General features: G+C 43.3%; 1 protein-coding gene across 1 annotated transcript in view; it reads right to left on the bottom strand.

Moving 5' to 3' along the window:
- The window catches only part of CELF2 (CUGBP Elav-like family member 2), a 329921-nt gene that overhangs the window by 68677 nt on the left and 238389 nt on the right, over positions 1 to 22855 (bottom strand). The window contains exon 5 of the mRNA XM_032221591.1: positions 18921 to 19055. Coding sequence (XP_032077482.1) covers positions 18921 to 19055 — 135 coding nt within the window. The remainder of the gene's footprint in view (positions 1 to 18920; positions 19056 to 22855) is intronic.

Below are 22855 nucleotides of genomic sequence, written 5' to 3'. Positions count from 1 at the left end.
CACTCTGTAGGCAATGCAGGAATAATTAATATGGGGTATTACTTACTTACAGGGAAGACGTGGCATGTTTGAAAGCAGAAATTCTGTGTGTGTGTGTGTGTGTGTGTGAGAGAGAGAGAGAGAGAGAGAGAGACAGAGAGAGCGAAAAGGTGTCACGTGGCTACTACAATTAGCATTTTCCCCAGGAAAAGCTTTCGGCAAAGAAATTCCAAACGTGGATATAATTTAGCAGATAAGGAAGTTAATTAGCTTCAGCTAATGTCAAGGGAATAATTAGCTCTTGATACCCAGATCACAATATGTCTAAGGGTCGGGCTTTATGCGTCAGTAGCCATATGGAAGATACTTGCAGTTCTTGTACTAATTTCCTACACAGTACCCCTAAATGAACACAGGGGCATAGGGTAGGAATTGCTATCATTCTGTAATAGAGGAACCTACTCTCAGCAGATGTCCCTGCTTAAAAAAAAAATGCGGATTCCATGTACAGGTAGTTCTCAACTTACAACAGTTCATTTAGTGGATTTGGATTTGGATTTAACTTTATTTGTATGCCACCCTTTTCCCTGAGGGGACTCAGGGAGGCTCACAATTCAGGGGGAGGGAAGGACAAAACAAGTTATACACATGAAGACAATACATCGTTAAAAAGCACAACAGTCATACTATTCGGGTGGGGTTGAAGTCTTTAGTCCCAGGCCTGTCGGGACAGCCAGGTTTTAAGGGCTACGCGGAAGGTCTGGAGGGTGGTGAGGGTACGAATCTCCATGGGGAGTTCGTTCCATAGGGTCGGAGCAGCCACCGAGAAGGCTCTCCTCCGGGTAGTTGCCAGTCGACATTGACCGGCTGATGGAATTCGGAGGAGGCCTAATCTATGGGATCTTATTGGCCTAGTGGAGGTAATTGGCAGTAGGCGGTCTCTCAAGTACCACTGAAAGTTACAACGGCACTGAATAAAGTGATTTATGACCGATTTCCACACTTCCGACCATTGCTGCATCCCCTTGGTCACGTGATCAAAATTCAGATGCTTGGCAACTGACTCATATTTACGACCGTTGCAGTGCCCATGGGGGTTGCGATCCCCTTTTGAGATTTTCTGACAAGCAACGTGAATGGGGAAGCCAGATTCACTTAACAACCGTGTAACTAACCTAACAGCTGCGGAGTTTCACTTAACAACTGTGCAAAAAAGGTGGGGAAAATGGGGCAAAATTCACTTAACAACTGTCTCACTTAGCAACATAAATTTTGGGGTCAATTATGGTCATAATTCGAGGACTACCTGCATAGATTAATATAGTTTAGCGATGTCTTGATACCTACTTGTGTCCATAATCTACCATCAAAAACAGCAACCGAGGATATGGGTTAGGGTGAGGAAATGTTACAGGTATGTCTCAATAAACTTTGTAGGAAGTGAGTAGGAGAACTTGAAATGGGCCTATTATTCCCCCTGTCTAAAAATCTTCTTTTCTGTTCTTTTTTCCCTTGAAGTTTTTAAGGGGGAATTAATTGCGCACCGCAATTTGGCCGTCACTCAACCCAGCCATGAAGCTGTGAACAGTGTACAGAATGACAAAGAGAATCAATAAAGAACATTTTATGCATTTACCACAATTTCAACCCAGTGCCAAGAGATGCTAGGCTTAACAGATCTTCACAAGAATGAATGAATGAATGAAGCATCCTTCTGTATCTCTCAAGTTAAACGTAATTATTGTCATCTTTCAACAGCCTCATGAAAAACCTGGGACAAGATGCAGGGCAGAGAAAACTTGGGTAGCAACTGTGTAATTGAATCCCAGTGGGCATGTTTTGAGGAACACGTGTGGGAGATCTCTCTCGATTTCTTAGCTGGTCACCGTAGGACTAAATAGTTGAGTTTCAAAATGATTCAGAAGAAGCACTTTGGACTTTAAATTCATTAAAGTAGGCAAATTCCCTCATAAGGCACCGACCTCACGAAAGATCAGAAGAGGTTCTTCTGAAACATTTTTGAAGCATGCTCTGCCTTCTTATGCAAGACTTGGCCAAATCCAATGGACTGTTTCTGACATTCTAAGTGTAAAAACAAGCTTGTCTATCGATAAAGGAGCATATTTGTAGCTCAGGGTTGAAATAAGATGTCCTTGGTGCTCTCTGAGCTTGGTTGTTTTCTCGCAGACCTTTCATTACCCAAACTGGGTAACATCATCAGAGTCATGGTGGCACAGTGGTCAGAATGCTGTACTGCAGGCTACTTCTGCTAACTGCAATTTGGCAGTTCAAATCTGACCAGGCTCAAGGTTGACTCAGCCTTCCATCCTTCCGAGATGGGTAAAATGAGGACCCAAATTGTTGGGGGCAATAGGCTGACTCTGTAAACCGCTTAGAGAGCGCTGTAAAGCATTGTGAAGAGGTATATAAGTCTAAGTGCTATTGCTATGAATGAGCCATGGTGGTGCAGTGGTTAGAATGCAGTACTGCAGGCTACTGGCTGCTGGATGCCAACAGTTTGGCAGTTCGATTCTGAAAGGCTCAAGGTTGACTCAGCCTTCCATCCTTCCGAGGTGGGTAAAATGAGGACCCAGATTGTTGGGGGCAAGAGGCTGACTCTGTGAACCGCTTAGAGAGGGCTGTAAAGCACTGTAAAGCAGTATATAAGTCTAAGAGTTATTGCTATAAGTCTAAGTGCTATTGTGTAGCTTTCAATTTACATTGTTTTTATTTGTTTCCTAGTACAATTTGATAGCTTATTAGTAACCTTAACTGTGTTGTATCTTTTTATTCTTGATGAATGTATTTTTATTCTCCTTAATACACTAAGAGCATATGCACCAAAGACAAATTCCTTGTGAGTCCAATCACACTTGGCCAATAAAGAATTCTATTCTATTCTATTCTATTCTTCTCTACTCTATTCCTTATTATTCTATTCCATTCCATTCTACTCTATTCCTTATTATTCTATTCTATTCTATTTTACTCTATTCTGTTCTATTCTATTCCATTCCATTCTACTCTATTCCTTATTATTCTATTCTATTCTATTCTGTTCTGTTCTGTTCTGTTCCATTCCATTCCATTCTACTCTATTCCTTGTTATTCTATTCTATTCTATTCTATTCTATTTTATTCTATTCTATTCTGTTCTGTTCTATTCCATTCCGTTCTACTCTATTCCTTATTATTCTATTCTATTCTATTTTATTCTATTCTATTCTGTTCTGTTCTATTCCATTCCATTCTACTCTATTCCTTGTTATTCTATTCTATTCTACTCTACTCCTTATTATTCTATTCCATTCCATTCTACTCTATTCCTTATTATTCTATTCTATTCTATTCTATTTTAGTCTATACTGTTCTATTCTATTCCATTCCATTCTACTCTATTCCTTATTATTCTATTCTATTCTGTTCTGTTCTATTCTATTCCATTCCATTCTACTCTATTCCTTGTTATTCTATTCTATTCTATTCTATTCTATTCTATTCTATTCTATTCTATTCTATTCTATTCTATTCTACTCTACTCTACTCTACTCTACTCTACTCTATTGCTATCATGAGTACTCAGCAAACCTAGTTTGGTAATGAAAGTTGTGCAAGAAAACAACCAAGCTCAGAGAGTACCAGGGACTGAGGTTTTTAAATTTGGCAAGAAAAACCTCACGTTTATGTAGAGCCTTTTTAGATTTGGCAAGAAACTAAAAACTGGCAATAGAAAGAACTACTACAACAACAAAAAATATAGGAGCTAAGCAATGGGGGTTGGCCAAGAGCTACTTGGATGCGTAGAGGCAAACAACTGGATTTAGACCTTTGGCTCTAATTTCCGTGTTATTATTAAGGGCTACCTAGCCTATCATTTTGAAAACGATTCTGAAGAAATGTTCTGGAGCTTTGATGAACTGAACATCTTCCTCAGGGCATTTTGTGGAGAAGGAATGTTTTAAAAAAAATTCAAGATGGTGGCTATGGCCAGGTATTTGATGCTCTGCCCTTTTGGCGCAAGGCATGGCTACAGCTGTGATATTGATTAGCCCTGCCGATGCCTTGGGAGCTCCTATTCATTCATGCAGCACAATCTTTTTTTTCCCCTCAGAGTTTTGTATTCAGTTTGAGAAATGCTGCAATGGCTTTCAGCAATCCAGTCTCGCCCCCCCACTTCCGCCCCAAATGGATGCAGTCTGAAAAGAAAGTTCAGATTGCTTAAATGTCTCGCAGAGAAGCGCCGTACTCGTGCAAGGTCCAAAGCACTTTCCCCAAATCGGTTTGAAGTATGCATAATATTAAGAGTTGATTAATCTGGTGCTGGTTAAAAAATGGATGAGTCAAATGATAAAACTGAAGGCCAAGCAGGGCTGCTGTTGTGGCCTGCCAGCAGCCATTGGAGCTGGAAGCAGATTCAGACAGCGAGGAGGTTGGGGAGGAACCTGGGCCAGTCCTGGAGTCTGGGGAAGGCTCTGATGAGGGCTCTGTGTCGGAGGCCAGAGTTGTATGCCAGTTATCAGCTGCCTTCAAAGTCGGACATCAGTGAGGCAGAAGAACAGCTGGAGCCTGTTCCCAGTGTGCGCATGCGCGGAGTTGCCAGACGAAGGGAACAGCTAAGGAACAGGGGTCGACTTGGGAGTAAGGCCACAGGTGGATGGTGAATGGCCCCTCCCATAGGGAATAAAAAAAGAAGAGCGAAAGGGGAGGGGTGTTTGCAGGAGACAATTAGTTCATTCCTGCAGTATTGCGGCATCTAAACGCTATCGGCCTGGCCACTCTCCAAGCCTGATAAAGGTCAGTAATTGGGAGCTATCTTGAAAGACTGTGGGAGAGGAAAGACTTTGCTGGAGAGGAATTCACTGCAAATTAAATAAAAGGGGTTTATTGGGGCGAGTACTCGGCTTCATGCCGCTGGGGCAACCTAGGTCAGAACAGGTGCTGTTATTAAACCTTGAGAGAAACAATGGCAATTTATACACATCTGCACCGATCATTGATAGCCAGCTTAAAAAAACAAACCATCAGATTTGTGGGAGAACATACCTCAAAGTGGCATCTGAATGGGCAGTTTCTAGTATCTGTGTCTGTGTCTGTGTCTGTGTGTCTGTCTGTCTGTCTCTGTCTGTCTGTCTATAATCTATCTATCTATCTATCTATCTATCTATCTATCTATCTATCTATCTATCATCTATCTATCATCTATCTATCTATCTATTTATCTATCTATCTATCTATCTATCTATCTATCTATCTATCTATCTATCGTCTATCTATCTATCTATCTATCTATCTATCTATCTATCTATCTATCTATCTATCTATCTATCTATCTATCTATCTATCTATCTATCTATCTACCTGTGAGCGTTTACTAGCTGGAAGCCCTTCCTGACGCCTACCTGGAGTTTACAGCAGATACTTTCCCTTTGTGCCCTGATAAGAGAAACATCTGTCACTTTCTGGATTGACCTCTCAACCGTCCAAATGGGAGGTGAGCACCTCTAAGCCATCGCACCACTCAGGTTTGTGATGCATATAATTACAAAACATCACAGCTGGAGCTTTCCTTTATAAAATAAAAAAAATGACAGTCTGGAAATGAAAAATGCATACATAATTTGCCAAATGAGAAGTAGCTAAATGTTGTGAGACTTTCTAGCTGGACTCCTCGGCAGCCAGAGTTATCATAAAGCTAATCCTTCAGCAACCTGTTTCTCAAACATCGGGAAAATTTTAGCAAAGCTCAAAAAAACCTCTGCATTTTCCATACATTTTCCCGCCTGTAAAACTGCCTTCTAATCTTCCAGTACAGATAAGTGATTGACTGGGAAAAGGTTTCTCAAAGCAATTTCCTCTTACAGCAGAGCCAAAAAAAAAAAATGTACACGGACTGCCAGCGAACAGATTTAAGAATGCATCTATTATACTCGTTATCTCAATTGAAATGCTATCTTAACTTAGATTCTGTGTTATCTTCAGCACTACAAGAGAACTTTAATACCTGCAAACTATTATTTCAAGCTTTGTACTTCGGAATGTATAACTTTGTAAAGGACAGCATCTCGGTTAAGAGGCTGATAAATAATGATAGCCAAATCGGAAGTAACTCTGATGGCATGATTAAGGTCTATTTTATTTTATTTTTTAAAAAAGTTAAATACCAGATGCAACATCTCTTTTACGGGGCGCTTACAGCCTCAAGCCACTATAGGTCTACTATTTTCACTGGACTGAAAATTTAGACCTTCCCAGATCTCAATGAACATGAACCTGATGTTTAGCTTTTTTTTGTATTATATTTATTAATGAACAAGCCGTAGTTTACAGTAATTGTAAGTTAGTTTGGATTTTCGTCAGAACCAGAGGTAGTTCTAAACTTCTCTCTGACATCTTGAAGATAGATAGATAGATAGATAGATAGATAGATAGATAGATAGATAGATAGATAGATGGTAGGTGATAGATGATAGATAGATAGATAGATAGATAGATAGATAGATAGATAGATAGATAGATAGAGATAAACAGTGGTGGGATTCAAATAATTTAACAACCGGTTCTCTGCCCTGATGACCAGCTGGGTAGGCGGGGATCACTGGTCATGTGACTGGGTGGGCGGGGCCAACTCAACGTCACTCAGGTCGATGGGCGCTTCGCCTTAGCTGTTACAATGTAACAAGGGTTAACTGGAGAGGCAGTTTCTGTAAGCAGGGAAGTAAAGATTAGGCTAGAAACAACACGAGAATGTTTCCTTCCTGCCTTCCTTACAGGATTAGCCCTGTAAAGTGTGGGGGGAAAAAACAAAATGAGATTTCTCCCAACAACCGGTTCTCCATACTGCTTAGAAAGTTAAGAACCGGTTCTCCCGAATAGGTGCGAACTGGTTGAACCCCACCACTGGAGATAGAGAGATAGATAGAGATAGAAATAGATATGACGTGGGGGCTCAGTGGCTAAGAAACTGAGCCTGTCAATCAGAATGTTGGCAGTTTGAATCCCTAGCGTTGCATAACCGAGTGAGCTCCCGTTACTTGTCCCAGCTTCTGCCAACCTAGCAGTTCGAAAGCACGTAAAAAATGCAAGTAGAAAAATAGGAACCACCTTTGCTGGGAAGGTAACAGCGTTCCGTGCTCCTTTGGCATTTAGTCATGCCGGCCCACATGACCACGGAGACGTCTTCAGACAGTGCTGGCCCTTCGGCTTTGAAATGGAGATGAGCATCGCCCCCTAGAGTCAGGAATGACTAGCACATATTTGTGAGGGCAACTTTCACAGATGATAGATAGATAGATGATAGATAGATAGATAGATAGATAGATAGATAGATAGATAGATAGATAGATAGATAGATTTTCAGTGAGAAGTTTAGAACTAGTCCCTGATCCTGACAAAAATCCAAACTTATAGTTACTGTTAACTCTGTTTTGTTCATTAATCTATCTTCACAATATGTAGTATGCAACTGCCTTGTTTCAAAGAAGCCATGGTCCAGATCAATTATTTTGGAATGTGGACAATTAATCATGGCTAATATGAAATGGAAAGATAAACATCTCTTCACAGCTGTGGCATCGAAAGATGAGAGAAGGAGCATAGAAGCCCTGATGTTCGTATTTTTCTTATTTTTAAATAAGAGGGATTAGCATTATATGGCTCTCCAGGGGTTGTTGAACTCCAGGTCCTAATCGGTTTAGCCAGTGTACACATTATTCCATTCTATTTCTTTTTAACTTTGTCTACCAAGCTACGCAAAGCCAAAAACAGAACAAAACAACAACAAGAAACAAACAGAACCCAACACATTTTCCTCCAGATGTTGGACAGCTTTTGTCTAAAATGGTGTAGGGTTTCCAGCTTGGCCTCCTCCAACTCTTGTTATTCTGTTATTCCTAAGTATTCCGTAGAAAGAATTCTGGTCATCCAAAAATAATTTGGGTAGAATTCTAAAAGATCTGGGGGCACACACACCTTACTACAAGCCACAACGAAGTAAAAAAAATATGCCAACACATGGATATGATGTCATTATGAAAATAACACAATGTCGTTTGTATCGTGACACCTGGCGCGGGATACGAGTTGTGTCATTTGCATGACGACATCATGACATGTGTCTTGTCACCATCATCCTCACCTCCTGGGTAAAGACTGTGCTTCGTGGTTTCATCATTTTCGTAAGCTATCTCCATCTGGCAGTCAGGCCAATCTCAAAAAAAAGAGCCATATTTCAGTTTCATTACTGAGGTTTTCACTTCATATACTTAAATGCTACCTTTCTTCCCCCAATGGTGCACTTACTGGCTATGCATGCGTCATAGGGCAAAGCTGTTTCTCAGGATATGGGTTGCAGAACTGCAATTTGGCAGTTCAAATCTCACCAGGCTCAAAGTTGACTCAGCCATCCATCCTACTGTGGTTGGGTAAAATGAGGACCCAGACTGTTGGGGGCAAGAGGCTGACTCTGTAAACCGCTTAGAGAGGGCTGTAAAGCACTGTAAAGTGGTATATACGTCTGTGCTAAGTGGGAGAGAAGGAAGGGGGAAGAGAGGAAGGAAGGGTCAATAGGCTGACTCTATAAGACCACTTAGAAAGGGCTGTAAAGCACTGTAAAGTGGTATATAAGTCTGTGCTAAGTGGGAGAGAAGGAAGGAGAGAGGGAGGAAGGAAGGAAGGGTCAACAGGCTGACTCTATAAGACCGCTTAGAGAGGGCTGTACAGTACTGTAAAGTGGTACATAAATCTAAATGCTAAGTGGGAATGAAGGAAGGAGGGAAGGGAAGGAAGGGGAAGAAGGAAGGAAAGAAGGAAGGGAGGGGAGGAAGAGAGGAAGGAAAGGGAATTAGGCTGACTCTCTAAGACCACTTAGAGAGGGCTGTAAAACACTGTAAAGTGGTATATAAATCTAAGTGCTAAGTGGGAAGCAAGGAGGGAATGGGAGGGGGAGGAAGGAAGAAAGGAGGGAAGGGAGGGAATGGGAGGAAGGAAGGGAGGAGGGAAAGGAGGGAAGGAGGGAAGGGAGGGGAGGGGAGGAAGAGAGGAAGGAAAGGGAATTAGGCTGACTCTATAAGACCACTTAGAAAGGGCTGTAAAGCACTGTAAAGTGGTATATAAGTCTGTGCTAAGTGGGAAAGGATGGAGGGAGGGAGGGAGGAAGGAAGGAAGGGTCAACAGGCTGACTCTATAAGACCACTTAGAAAGGGCTGTACAGCACTGTAAAGTGGTACATAAATCTAAATGCTAAGTGGGAAGCAAGGAGGGAACGCAGGGGAGGGAAGGAAGGAAGAAAGGAGGGAAGGGAGGGAAGGAGGGAAGGGAGGGGAAGGGAGGAAGGAAAGGGAATTAGGCTGACTCTGTAAGACCACTTAGAGAGGGCTGTAAAGCACTATAAAGCGGTATATAAGTCTAAGTGCTCTTGCTCTTGCTCTTTGTTTGGTGCCAGATGTGAGATTATTAATCCTAAAATTCTATAGGTCTGTAGCATCTTTGGGCTTTGAGGGTGGGGGACTAACCTGATGTCCTCCCTGGACCTCATAAATTGACTGAAGCTTAGCAAAGAGCCTCCGCACCATAACCATCACTTTTCCAATGCTCTGCCCTGCCATGCTTCCTTAATCTGTGGTTGACTGTATAATTATAATCTAGGGATGAATCAACATGTGAAGTTCATGTCCATCGTGTGGATGGGGGATATTCCATTGCTAAAACAACAAAAGACTTAAGTTCAACCAGACCCTGACTTACTCCAGAATTGTGTTTGTCTTTCCGAATTATGCATGGAAGACTCAAATAGCTCTTGCCAGCCTGAAAACTCTTAGCTCTTCATTAGCTTCCCTGTGCATTATTTCACTAATTGCCCAGATACCTGTACTCTCCCATTCCCTCCTTGCATGGTTAATCCAATTAGTACTATTAACATGGAAAATTAAAATGTTTAATTTGCTTTGCTCTCCTTGGTACTGAATGGAAGCCGGCGATATAACTTCAGCTGCAACAGTGAAATGGCTCCAGGTTTATTTTTAATTTTTTTTTTATATCGGAAAAGACGACTCAATTTGGTTCTCTCTGAAGAGCTTAGCACGTCTTAGCATATTGTTCTCAGGTTTCTGCACAAGGAAGGGCTTTAGAACTGAAAGAAGAATGGTTTGGAGGCACCTTAATCGGGGGGAGGGGGGGAATTCAGCCGGTTTGGACTGGTTAGGAGCAAACCGGATGTTAAATTCACATCCAGTTTGCCGAACCGGTAGGTGGAAGGACTGGCTGGCCACGCCCACCCTGATGAACTCCCTGCATGTTCATCATGCCAGGTAAGTGCAGGGCTCATGCGGAGGCTTTGGGAGGGTGAAAAATGGGCCTCCTGGAAGTTCCAGAAACAGGCCTGTTTCCAGCCTCTTGATGGCCTCCAGAGGCCGGGGGCAGCTGTTTTCACCCCCCGGAGGCTCGAAGACTGCCTCCGGAACCCTGGGAGGGTGAAAAACAGACCTTCCGGAAACTCCAGAAGTCTGGAAATGGGCCTGTTTATGGCCTCTGGAGGGCCTCTGAAGCCTGGGGGAGGCCATTTTCGCGGCCTCCGAAGCCCGGGGAGGCTGTTTTCGTGGTCTCCCCTCAGCCCAGAGGCTCGAGGAAAGCCTCTGGAGCCTGGGTAGGGTGAAAATGTCCCCCCCGCTGTGGTGCAGGAGGCCGAGTAGGCCATGCCCGCCATGGCCACAGCCACCCAGCAACAGGGCAGAGAACTGGTTGCTAACATTTTTCAGTCCCACCCCTGACCTTAATTCAATTCTCTTAACCATAATCTGATCTCCAACAACATCATAGTTCAGCCACCGGCTATCTACTGGCTAATCCAATGACCAAAAGTTTCCCAGTCCTTCATCCTACATTATAATTCTGTAATTCTTCCTTCCATAGTCTCCATGAATGTGGGCAAGACATAAAAGGTCATTTTTAGGTCTCACCCTAATCCTTAGATAACACCTGCAAGAATTTCCCTTTCTCACTGAACTTGAATGTGTTCCCACAGATCCTAAAACGAATACCTACCCTCAAAATCTCTTGATTGCTTTTGCATTTCTTAAGGTTCCCATGTCGCATGTTGTGGCGTTCCTTGATCAATTTCAGTAGAAGTTATTTTGAGATTCTACATTGCTCTGACTTACCATCAAGAGCCGGCTGCCTGGCTTATCTGCTCAGAGCTTGGCTAACCTTACTAAGATTTTCCTTGTGCTTGTGAACTACTCATGCTTGCCAATGAGTTCTATGGGAAAACTTTAATTAACTAACCCATCTAATTTCTGGTTACGGCTTTGGCAAATTGCCTGGACATCAGCACTATCTCTGCTGTGTGGTTTCACACAAACGTATTTCTAGTTTCCACCTTGCTTTCTTCTGCTTCTCATTTTGGTATCGTCCGTCCGTCCGTCCGTCCGTCCGTCCATCATCTATCTATCTATTTATCTACCTACCTACCTACCTACCTACCTACCTACCTACCTACCTACCTACCTACACTGCCCATCTCCCTCAGAGAGAAGATCTGGGTGGTGTACAATATAATTGATAAAATGAACATTAACCAGAATTAATCTTTATATATATATATATATGTGTGTGTGTGTGTGTGTGTGTGTGTGTGTGTGTGTGTGTGTGTGTGTTTTATTTGTGCTGATAAATAAATAAAGGGAGACTAGTATAGATCTATTTCAAGCTATTTAGCTCTCATCAGCTAGCCATACCCTTACTACTATGGCTAGCTGATGAGAGCTAAATAGCTTGAAATAGATCTATACTAGTCTCCCTTTATTTATTTATCAGCACAAATTAAAAAAAACACAAATATAACAAAGGCAACAGTAAAAAACATTGGGTTTCTGTCGTGATGGTCTCTTGTGACGAGCCGATTGACAGATGATGGAAGCAGTTAGCTTCCTCCCATAATTGGGGCTTACCAGGGGTTGTAAAAATCAATCAATCTATCTATCTATCTATCTATCTATCTATCTATCTATCTATCTATCTATCTATCTATCTATCTATCTATCTATACACACACACACACAAATGATTCTCTCTCTGTCTCTCTCTCTCTCTCTCTGTCTCTCTGTCTCTCTCTCTCTCTCTCTCTCTGTGTGTGTTCCAGCATAACTCTGGAATGCCTCAAGCAATTTCAACCAAACTTGTTGCACAGATGACTTACTTACTCTCTGGAAACAAATACTGTGGGGGTAAGACACTCCTAACACCCCTTGGGGTGTGTGCTCTGTTAAGATACAGCCTGTTGTGCCTTAAAATGTCTTCTACTGTACTGCCATAAAATAGCTTGTACTGTACAGCGCAGTGGAGTTGCCGTGGTAACGGCTTCACAGTACTCCACAAGGGGGCTCCCTCTGGTAAGGGGGAAAATCCCACATTAGAAATTACGTTTGGTCTGGATATTTTCCCCCTATAAATAAATACCTGGGCGATGGTTATCAGCTAGTTTAAGATCAAAAAGTTGTGATTATTAAATCTAGAAAGGGTGGCACTGCTGTTTAAGAAGTTATTAAATGCCTCACTTTCTGCATTCAGATTCATAAAAGAAGCCATTATTTGACACTTGTCAAAGAAAGCTACCTTGGGACAACCAGTTCTGTCATTCCTGGATGAAAATAATTATCTTTTATTCATCTGAATCCTGTTGTAGGGTTGCTTTGGGGATGAAAAATATTTGGCCACTCAAACGACCTTTGGTGAGAGGAACTGCAACAATGAGGTCTTCCTAATTCTCCTGGACCTTTCAGTGACTGTTGATGCTGCAAACCACTATATTTTATGATAGTTAAAATGTCCATTTCTTGAAGACATACTTTGGAACAATTTCTCAACTTCCTGTGTTTTTTGGGTGCTGCAGTTCTTTCTCCCAAACTGCTGAATACCTACACAAAATTGTCGGGAGAAGTCGTTTAGAGATTTGCCACCTACAAAACATGTAGGGGAGGGGAGGGAAGCCTCCCCTTGAAGTTTTTCAAATAAACTTTTCCATTTCTGGAAGAATTTTCCTGGGGAGCCTTGATTGCCATTTTTATGATTCCTTGGGCGCTGACAAAATATATATTTTTTATTCTGCAACATATATTAATTGGTCTCTCTCTCTCTTTTAAAAATATAATTGCATTGTGCCTTATAATTTTTAGTATTCGTTGCCACAACGAAAGCATGTTAACGGTCTGGAGGAGCCAGAAGGGGGCCCTCTTGCGTCGCCTCGTCGTTTGGAGAACGATTGCGTAGTAGGAGGGGGGAGGGATCTGGCAGCCCTCTCCTTCCGCTTCCTTCTTTCTTCAGTGGCATAACGCAGACGGATTAAGTCAAGCTCGGCGTCTGCAGCATGCTCAAACCACGTGATTAAGCGTCTTGGCAGGTTACGATTGACACATTGTTGATAAATGTCTGCGTTCAACCCTTCGGCAAATCTGTCCAGAAGGGCGTCCTCCCCCCATCCTCTCATGTATTGTGAGAGACACTGAAATTCCTGGATGTATTGGGCGACAGGTCTATCGTCTTGGTCGAAGGTTAAAAACTTCAATTTGTTCCGCTTCTCAGTTAATGGGTCATCAAAACGTTGACGGAAAGCCTCCATAAAACGGTTGAAATTCCCCAAGAGGGGAGACCCAGACATGTGCAAAGCAGTCGACCATGTAGCCGCTTCACCATCCAAAGATAAAAGAATCATTCTGACCCTTAAAGTGTCAGATTCAAAGTCCCAGCCATAAATTTCCATGTAGTTAAACACTTGCATAAGAAAGGAGGGAAGGCTAGTAGAATCCCCCTTAAAACGTACAGGCAAGGGAGGGATTTTAGCCATTCGATGTCTTCGGGGGGGAGGCTGGGGGGGAGGTCCTCTTTGATCAGCGAAACCTCTAGCCGCAGGGGGAGACACGGGCCGGGGGGGGGGGGAGAATCCTGGCGTGGGTAACGTTGCCAGTTTCTCCAGTCTCTTTCCTCCTCCCCCCTTCTCTCTTCTAAAAATGTTTGACCCCAATAATCAGGTAATTCACTCCGCTGGGGTTTTCTCATCGGGCCCCGGTGCTGATAGCCTCTCCATTCTCCTTCATCGCCCCCTCTGCTTTCCCCACAGTACCTTTGGCTCCAATAGTCAGGGACTTCACTCGCCTGAGGTTTTCTCACAGCACCTGGCTCCAGCGAAGTTTGTGGAGGTGGTCTTTGGGTGAGTCCAGCATTCCAGCTTGTCTCTATCTCTCTTTGCCCCGCGGAAATTGACCAACGGGGTGGGGGGGAAGGTTCAGGCTGACTGGAAATTTGCAGTTGAAATAAATCTTCGTGCAAAGGTCGGTCAGACGGGCTGGGCTGGTGTAAAGAAAGGTCGGGAGGTCCTAGTTCACTGGAATCCCCTCCAGTTGCGCCCTCCTCCTCTCTGGTCGGAGAAGACATTCTTTCCCTTCTCGGTAGACGTAAATCTCCTGGAAAGGGATATTATTCAGATCTTGCTTCTTGTCAGGGCCCACTCCACTCCATAATTAGGAAAGAAGACTAAGAGACTCCATGGGTTGGAAATCCAAAGTACTTTTACTAATTATAAATAGTAAGCGAGCAGTAGTGAAGCAAGATCTGAATAATATGGCGCGAAAGCAATTGATATATAGGGAAACCCGTTCCCCCCCCTAGGATCAAAGCTCCAGTCCAATCATAAGTCCTTCAAATGTCAGGTGTAAGATAACTTCAAACAGACAGGCCGAAGATGGAATGTGTAGGCCGTTGATGCAGGCGGGAAACACGTACGCATGCGTACTCCCAACGACTGGTACATCCTAGAACCTTCCTCCAGCACGTCAATTAAATCCCTCCCACATACACGCCCCCCCCTTCCCGTTTCATGGCAGCTGAAGCAACAGCAAAGCAGAAGCTGACATCTGTAGGGATGTTTTCAGAAGTGGTTTTCACATAATTTCACCACCAGTTTGCACCTTCCACGCATGTGCTTTGCTCACTTATGCAGCTTGCATGCATGTGCACGGCTAAGAAAATGTGGCTAAATAGGATGGCATCGCACCCGCAGGTTGCCACTACCAGTTCACCCGAACCAGTCTGAACCGGCTGAATACCACCACTGGATGTATTAGGAAATTCTAGGTAGCAGGGTTTTGGAGAATGAAGACTCAACATATCTGTCAGACACAGAGTTGGGTAGGGCTGTTTGACACGGTATTAAATTCTCAATTTATTTGTCGGCTGCTTTGGGCCTGGCTATTGAATAAATAAAGAATAAACAAATATTTCTCCTACTATCATTTCACAGCTGAAGGCTGGATTTGAGTTAGGGAGTAACAGAGCCAATCTTAGCAAAGAAGAAGGGTTATGGACATCAATTGCCAGAACAGCTTCAATTTTTACGTCTCCCCATTGAATTCATAATTCAATGGGCTTTCCAGAGTGATCCTATTCTTTGAATGGAGAACTGGCTCTCTGCTCTCTGACATCCATAGATCTCTTTTGATAGACTCAGGGTCTTTTTGGTTCCAGATGAAATCCAGCATAGGGTTTTTTAGGAATAATTTTAAAAGGAAGTGCAATTCAAGCAGGAAGGAATACCTCCCCGATACACAACCTTTCATTCAAGATGCACTACATCTTACCCATTATTTATCCTCTGCCCACTCTAATTCACAAATGCTTCTTTATACCTCTGACAATGTTCTGACAACGAAATACATAAAATATAAAGTTACACAGATACTGCCAAAGACAAAATATGCAGAAAACTCCCTCCACTTCTGATTTAAACAATGCTCATTGCCTCCATAAACAGACAAGAATTTTTGCTTTCTAGAATGACTGTCTGTGTGTGTGTGTTTGTGTATGCTGTATATACATATATGCATGCACACGCTATGTGTGTGTGTTTATATATACATATACACACAGATACACACAGATATATCTCTTTCTGTGTAATGTTATACACACACACACACACACACATATACATACATACACATCAGCATATTATTTTTATAAATATATAAAAATAAATATCATATGCCGGTGTTTTCAGAAATGACTTCAGCATAATTTGGCTGAATATATACAGGATATGTAATAAAATTCATTAACTGTGGTTTGATTATATTGATTTAATTTTGTGGCACTTCAAGTTATTTAAGCCTGCTAACTCCGTATTCTTCGATTTATTCCTCTGAGCCTTTTGAAATGAGATAGTTGAGTTAGAAAGATTGTTTGAATCCAACAATAGAATCACTTCTGATTCAGACTTTCATAATTGATTTATAATTGATTCAAGTATATTATTGCCTGGACTCTACATAATAGATTTTGTCAATGTGCGTGATCAAATGGTTATGATAAACATGGAACACAGCATTTATTAAATTTCAGCTTTCCGGGTACATAGATTTGAACATGTTTCAACATATTCAAATATATCCTGCTAACAAGGGCTAGAAACTGCAGGGGGTTGGACTAGAAGACCTCCAAGGTCCCTTCCAACTCTGTTATTCTGTTATCTCTAATGAATGAGAAAGCAGAAGGGAACAGAAGTGAGCTGCAAATGGCCAAGGATGGTCTTGGCTCATGTCAACTCAAGCAGAAATAAACATTTATCTGAAAAAAAGTTTAAATAATTCGTTGGAGTATTGTTTAACCATAAGGCCAGATTTTTTTCAAAAAATAAAAATAAACATGCACACTTTCTTGTAAATACAGGAATGTACTTTCTTTTTAAACAAAGGATAGACATGGTTATGGAATCAAATATTTGGCTTACCAATTCGCAACTTGGTCTTTGATGCGTTTGCCCATTGTGAAAAATGCTCAGTCTATCACAGTGAAATGTCAAAAACCTGGTGATACTTGAGATTTTTCAGTGAGCCTTAAGAAGATTTTGAGGCATGGCCCATTTTGCATCCCTCTTCCCTAAAATTCAAGAATGTGGAAATTTTATTGGAGGAAGGTGGGTGGGATAATCTAATTAAGGTATGGTGATGATGACAGGCTGGGTAGCGTGTGAGAGATGGATGGAATCAATATTTTTATCTCTTTCTCTCTTTATCTCTACCGCTCTCTGTCGCTCTCTCTCCTTTATTTCTTGCTTCTATTTTGGTTACTAAAGGGAAGGTAGAAATCCTGAATTGATTGCCTCCAGAAGGCTTCTAAAGCTACATTGAACTCCCTTGCTGGTTGCATTTCTGTGCTGTAAATGATCAGATGGGTGTTGTTCCCTCAGAAAGCATCAACACTCACCGGGAAAATGTTAGGATCATTTCTCTCTCAGCTTACCAGCGCCTTAAAGCAGTCGATGTCGATATTCACTGGGTTTTAAAGGTTTACGGTAGCAAATATGCTTGGTGGAGGTATTTCCGGAGACAGGTTGTGGCTTGGAAAGGTTTTATCCCTATTTAATCATTCAATTCCCTAGATGGTTTCTCTCAGCCTAATTTTCAGAAGGGATGTTGCAAGGATGAAAGCAGAGGAGCGGAAGCAAAATGTATACATGGAGAAAGAATTGCATTTGTTAGCTTGAGTTCCTGGAGGAAAAAAAATAGCTCATACGTGACTGTAATCTCTCTCTTTCTCTCTCTCTCTGTGTAAAAGATATATGCAGGGACCTTACCCTCGATTGTGGAATATGGCATTATTTTTCTAACGGACTAGATGTGAATAGGTAGCTAACGCTGTAATCTTATTCGAGAAATTGGGAATAAGGCTGAATGAACAACTCGGCGAGACCCGAATAAGACCAAGTTGTTACCGTATTTTTGGGAGTATAAGACGCACCTTTCCTTCCCAAAAAAGAGGATGAAAATCTAGGTGCATCTTATACACTGAATACAGTATTTTTGGCCTACTGAATTCTCCTGCTCCTGGGGGCTGGGGAGGGCAAAAACCAGCAAAGAATGGGCTGTTTTTTGCTCATTTTTGCCCCCCCCAGCCCCCAGGAGCACTCTACAAGCATCCCAAAGCTTTGCATGCCCCCCTTTTTTTTCTTTGCAAAAAAATGAGGTGTGCAGAGGGTTTGGGAGGCCTGCAGAGTGTAAAAACCTTTTTTTTTTTAAATTTGCCTCTTCAAAATCATGGTGCGTCTTATACTCCGGTGCATCTTATAGTCCAAAAAATACGGTAATCATTCATTCTGAGAACCTTCACTAGTCACTCAGAAGAGTCTCCCCAGTCTCTTCAAACTTCAGATCTCCACTATATCACCCCTTGGAGAGTTTTTTTTAAAAAAAATCTAGGGTGAGGACCCAGCTGAACTATCCAAGATGTGCTTAGAAAACACGTGATTCTTTACCCTCCCTAGTTACAAATCTACAGGGGAGTTGTCCAACGGAGATACCTAAAGATTAGCTCAGGAGATTGCGTGCTTCTCAGGTATGATCCAGAAGCAATATTCAGGGCCCAGGTAGTCAGATGAAGATGTGCAGCCAGCAGACAGAGCTATATTGAAATGTTGAGGTCAACAGGGCAGGGGAACAAATTCAGAAAAAAAACCCCAAATACTTTATAAGGACCTACTTCTCTTTCCCATCCCTATCAAGAAAGCTCAATCATGGGACTTGGGGATACACACACAAGGGGGGAAGCAAAACCTGTCTTGTAACTCCTCTTTGGAAAGTCTGGATTGAAGAGAAAGAGGGAAACAACCCACAGGGGAATGCAAGAGTATTCGTTTCTGCCCACCCTAACCCTCAATCCAGAACTGTAGGGCTAAACAGTGGGAGGGAGGACCCCCATGGGATTTCGGTGGACGGTTAAATAAAATTCTGCTGAATTTCTATGAAAAAGGGGGTTGCCCCAAAACCTCTGAGCTCAACCTTGATCTTGATCAACCAGTTCTGTTTCCCTCCCCACCCCGCCCCGCCTCCACCCCACCTACCGCCCCCAATTCTACCTCGCTTTTTAAAACAAGAGGGGCTTAGGAGACGGCGTATGCTCACCTCTGCTGAGTCCATCTGGTCCCCGAAGGATTCGGCATTCTTCTATCTGGCCAAATGGAGAAAACATCACTCTGATATCGTTCTCATTACACTTCTTCGAAACCATTCCTATGAACAATTTTCTGTCTTCCACAGCTAGAAGATTAAAATAATAATACTAATAATATCCACAACGGCAAAAGGCATCTTTCTCTCGCACTCTCTCGCTCACACTTCCCTCATCTGTGATCAATGCTTATTACCACATCAAAAGCAAGCGGCAGAGTTGTGAGGGTGGCGCTGTCCCCGGGTGAGAAGGCGGGCGGGAAAACACTTCACACACACAACAACACTTCTCCAAATCACCTGCCTTTCCCTGGAGGGCGTTGCATATTTTGCAACTAGGATTTCTTTTGCTATTTGGGCGACTTATGGACTAGAATTTATAGACTAGGAGAGGCCGTTAGCTTTTCTACCTCTCATTTCTCCCTTGAAATGGAAAATCCATCTAATAATCAAGGCTAAACGTTGGTGAGTAAGATCAGAGAGTGAGCCTATTCTAACCTTGCCACAGTGGCGCAGTGGTTAGAATGCAGTACTGCAGGCTACTTCTGCTGACTGCCGGCTGCCGGCAATCTGCAGTTCGATTCTCACCAGGCTCAAGGTTGACTCAACCTTCCTTTTCTAGGTGGGTAAAATGAGGACCCAAATTGTTGGGGGCAATAGGCTGACTCTGTAAACTGCTTAGAGAGGGTTGTGAACAGTAATGGGATTCAAATTTCAAATTTCCTTACTACCAGTCCTGTGGGTGTGGCCTGGTGGGTGTGGCTTGGTGGGCATGGCAGGGGAAGGATAATGTAAAATCTCCATTCCCTGCCCACTCCAGGGGAAGGATATGGCAAAATCCCTATTTCCTCCCCACTCCAGGGGAAGGATACTGCAAAATCCCCATTTCCTCCCCACTCCAGGGGAAGGATACTGCAAAATCCCCATTCCCTCCCCACTCCAGGGGAAGGATACTGCAAAATCCCCATTCCCTTCCCACTAGCTGGGACTCTGGAGGCAGAGAACAGATGGGGCGGGGCCAGCCAGAGGTGGTATTTACTGGTTCTCCGATAGTCAAAATTTCCACTCCTGGTTCTCCAGAACTGGTTGGAACCTGCTGAATACCACCTCTGGTTATGAAGCACTGTGAAGCGGTATATAAGTCTAAGGGCTATTGCTCTCACACCCCATCTTGCCCACGCATGTATGAAAGAGAAATTGGGAACAAAAAGTGATGCCTGAATATTCAAAATGAAACGGGTTAATAGAATCTCAAGGCAGCCTTTTTAAAAAACTATAACAATCCAGCTATTCTTATCTCATGCAGACATTGTTAGCAAGAATGCTCATTAGACGAGAGAAACACTTCAAGGAAGTGTTATAAAATTATTTCAGAGTAAATGAAATCCCAGGAGATTTGCGATGCTGGATTGGTAAAAAGAAAAGTGGGATTAGGTGGGGTTAAAATTACTGCTAAATTATTTCACTTGATATAAAGAAGCCAAAAGGAAACAAGAAATAGGGGGAAAAAACTAGGTCAAGGCGATAGCTCTATGCGTCCAGGCAAATCTTCAGCAAATGCACATTCAGAAACTTTAAATTTACAGAGCTTGGAAATAAGCAAGGACTGAATGAATTGAATATTTGTTACTGGTGCAGAACGTGTCTGGCAGCACCTCACTAACACGAGGCTTGGACACTAAGTGGAACTTTGAAAGGAGATTCCTTAGGTGGCGTTTTTAAACCTTGGCAACTTTTAAGATGCTTGGACTTCAACTCCCAGAATCCCCCAGCTTCCTGTCATGTTTGGCTTTCATGTTTGTTAGATAAGGGAGGACATACCTCATCCAGTGGTGGGATTCACATTTTTTTACTACTGGTTCTGTGGGCATAGCATGGCTTGGTGGGTGTGGCAAGGGAAAGGTATTGTAAAATCCCCATTCCATCCCCACTCCAGGGCAAGGATACTGCAAAATCCCCATTTCCTCTCGATCAGCTGGGACTTGGGAGGCAGAGAATAGATGGGGCGGGGCCAGCCAGAGGTGGTATTTGCCGATTCTCTGAACAACTCAACATTCCGCTACCGGTCAGAACCTGCTGAATACCACCTCTGACCCAGTGATGGGTTCCAGATCCTGTCGCAACCGGTATGCTGCAATGGGGCCGGGTGTCCACTACGTACATGCGCACTGCACATGCATGCGCACTACCGTTCTGCAATGCTCCAGCTGCTCAGCGGAGCGTCGTGCAGGCAGTGTACACTGCATGCGATTGTGCAAATTGCCCGGTCGGCTCAAATAGAGGTAAGGAGAGTGGGCAGGCGGGTGGGCCCTCCGCAGCACCGTACTGGAATGGTGCCTGTGGCTCCCAGCAGGCACCGGTACGCCCATAGCGGGGGATACCAGCCAGAACCCACCACTACTCTGACCTCACCTCTTCACTCCTGCCTTGTCCGTGGATAGCATGGTAAACAAAAGGAAATCAACTGGGCTATCGTGGGATCTTTCATTTAAAACCAGGGGCTTTTCAAAGAATGATCAGTTGTTTTCATTCATCAGAACAAGGGACATTAAATGGTCAGCCATGATGTGAGATTCTCGGTGCCATCCGATCCAAAAGGATTACAGGATCATTGATGTACGATTGAGTGCATTTGGGAGTTTTGCTCACCAGTGTACAGGTGACCACAATTGAAACCCTAAATTTCCATTGTTGAGTGAAACATTTGTTAAGTGAGTTTTCCACCCTTTTACGATCTTTCTTGCCACGGTTGTTAAGTGAATCACGGCGATTGTTCAGTGACACGGTGAAGATTAAGTTAATCTGGCTCCCCCCTCCCTGACTTTGCTTGTCAGAAGGTCGCAAAAGGGGATCACTTGACCCCGGGACCCTGCAACCGTCATAAATATGAGCCTATCGCTAAGCGTCTGGATTTTGATCGCGTGTCCGTGGGGATGCTGCAATGGTCGTTAAGTGTGAAAAACAACCACAAGTCCCTTTCTTCAGTGCCATTGTAACTTTGAACGGTCGCTAAACGAACGGTTTTAAGTCGAGGACTGGGCTTTGTTCCTCAGGATCGGGAGTTTCTTGGATTGAGAGTTTCAATTAAGACTTATTGTCCCCAGAGCCTCTTTGCCTGTTGTTCTCTGTTGCCCGTTGCTAAGAAAACATACTGACTGTTTCCCGTGCTTCGCTCTCATTTCGAGAAGGCCAATATGAGACTGAAGAGACCCAGTGAGCTGCTAATATGCCGGAGACAACGTTCCACAATTTCTCGCAAGAAAATGTGAGCAACCTCTGGCCTCCAGATGTCAAACCTGGGCTGCTGCCCATGATGTTGGCATCTTAACAACCTTTGGAGGACGAAACTGCTGCCCTGGATTAGAAAACACGTTCCAGGCCATGTGCTGTGGCTCTTCAATCAATAAGTTAAAGAGGAAGGTCAGGAGCTTGACCGCAAGGGGTAGGTGTCAGATTTTAAAAAAATCCAACAAAAACAGAAGTCTAGTCGATGGACCTTTGCATGATAAACAGGTAAAGGTTCCCCTTGCACACATGTGCTAGTCGTTCCCGACTCTAGGGGGCTGTGCTCATCTCCGTTTCAAAGCTGAAGAGCCAGCGCTGTCCGAAGACGTCTCCGTGGTCATGTGGCCGGCATGACTAAACTCCAAAGGTGCGCGGAACGCTGTTCCCTTCCCACCAAAGATGGTTCCTATTTTTCTACTTGCATTTCTTACATGCTTTCGAACTGCTAGGTTTGCAGAAGCTTGGGATAAGTAACGGGAGCTCACTCTGTTATGCGGCGCTAGGGATCCGAACCGCCGAACTGCCGACCTTTCTGATCGACAAGCTCAGCGTCTTAGCCGCTGAGCCATTTGCGTCCCTTTCCCCATGATAGATGGTTTCAAAAA

This window comes from Thamnophis elegans, chromosome 7, assembly GCF_009769535.1.
Source record: "Thamnophis elegans isolate rThaEle1 chromosome 7, rThaEle1.pri, whole genome shotgun sequence".
NCBI lineage: Eukaryota > Metazoa > Chordata > Lepidosauria > Squamata > Colubridae > Thamnophis > Thamnophis elegans.
Note: the sequence above shows the minus strand (reverse complement) of the source record. Positions and strands in the feature narration are given on the sequence as shown.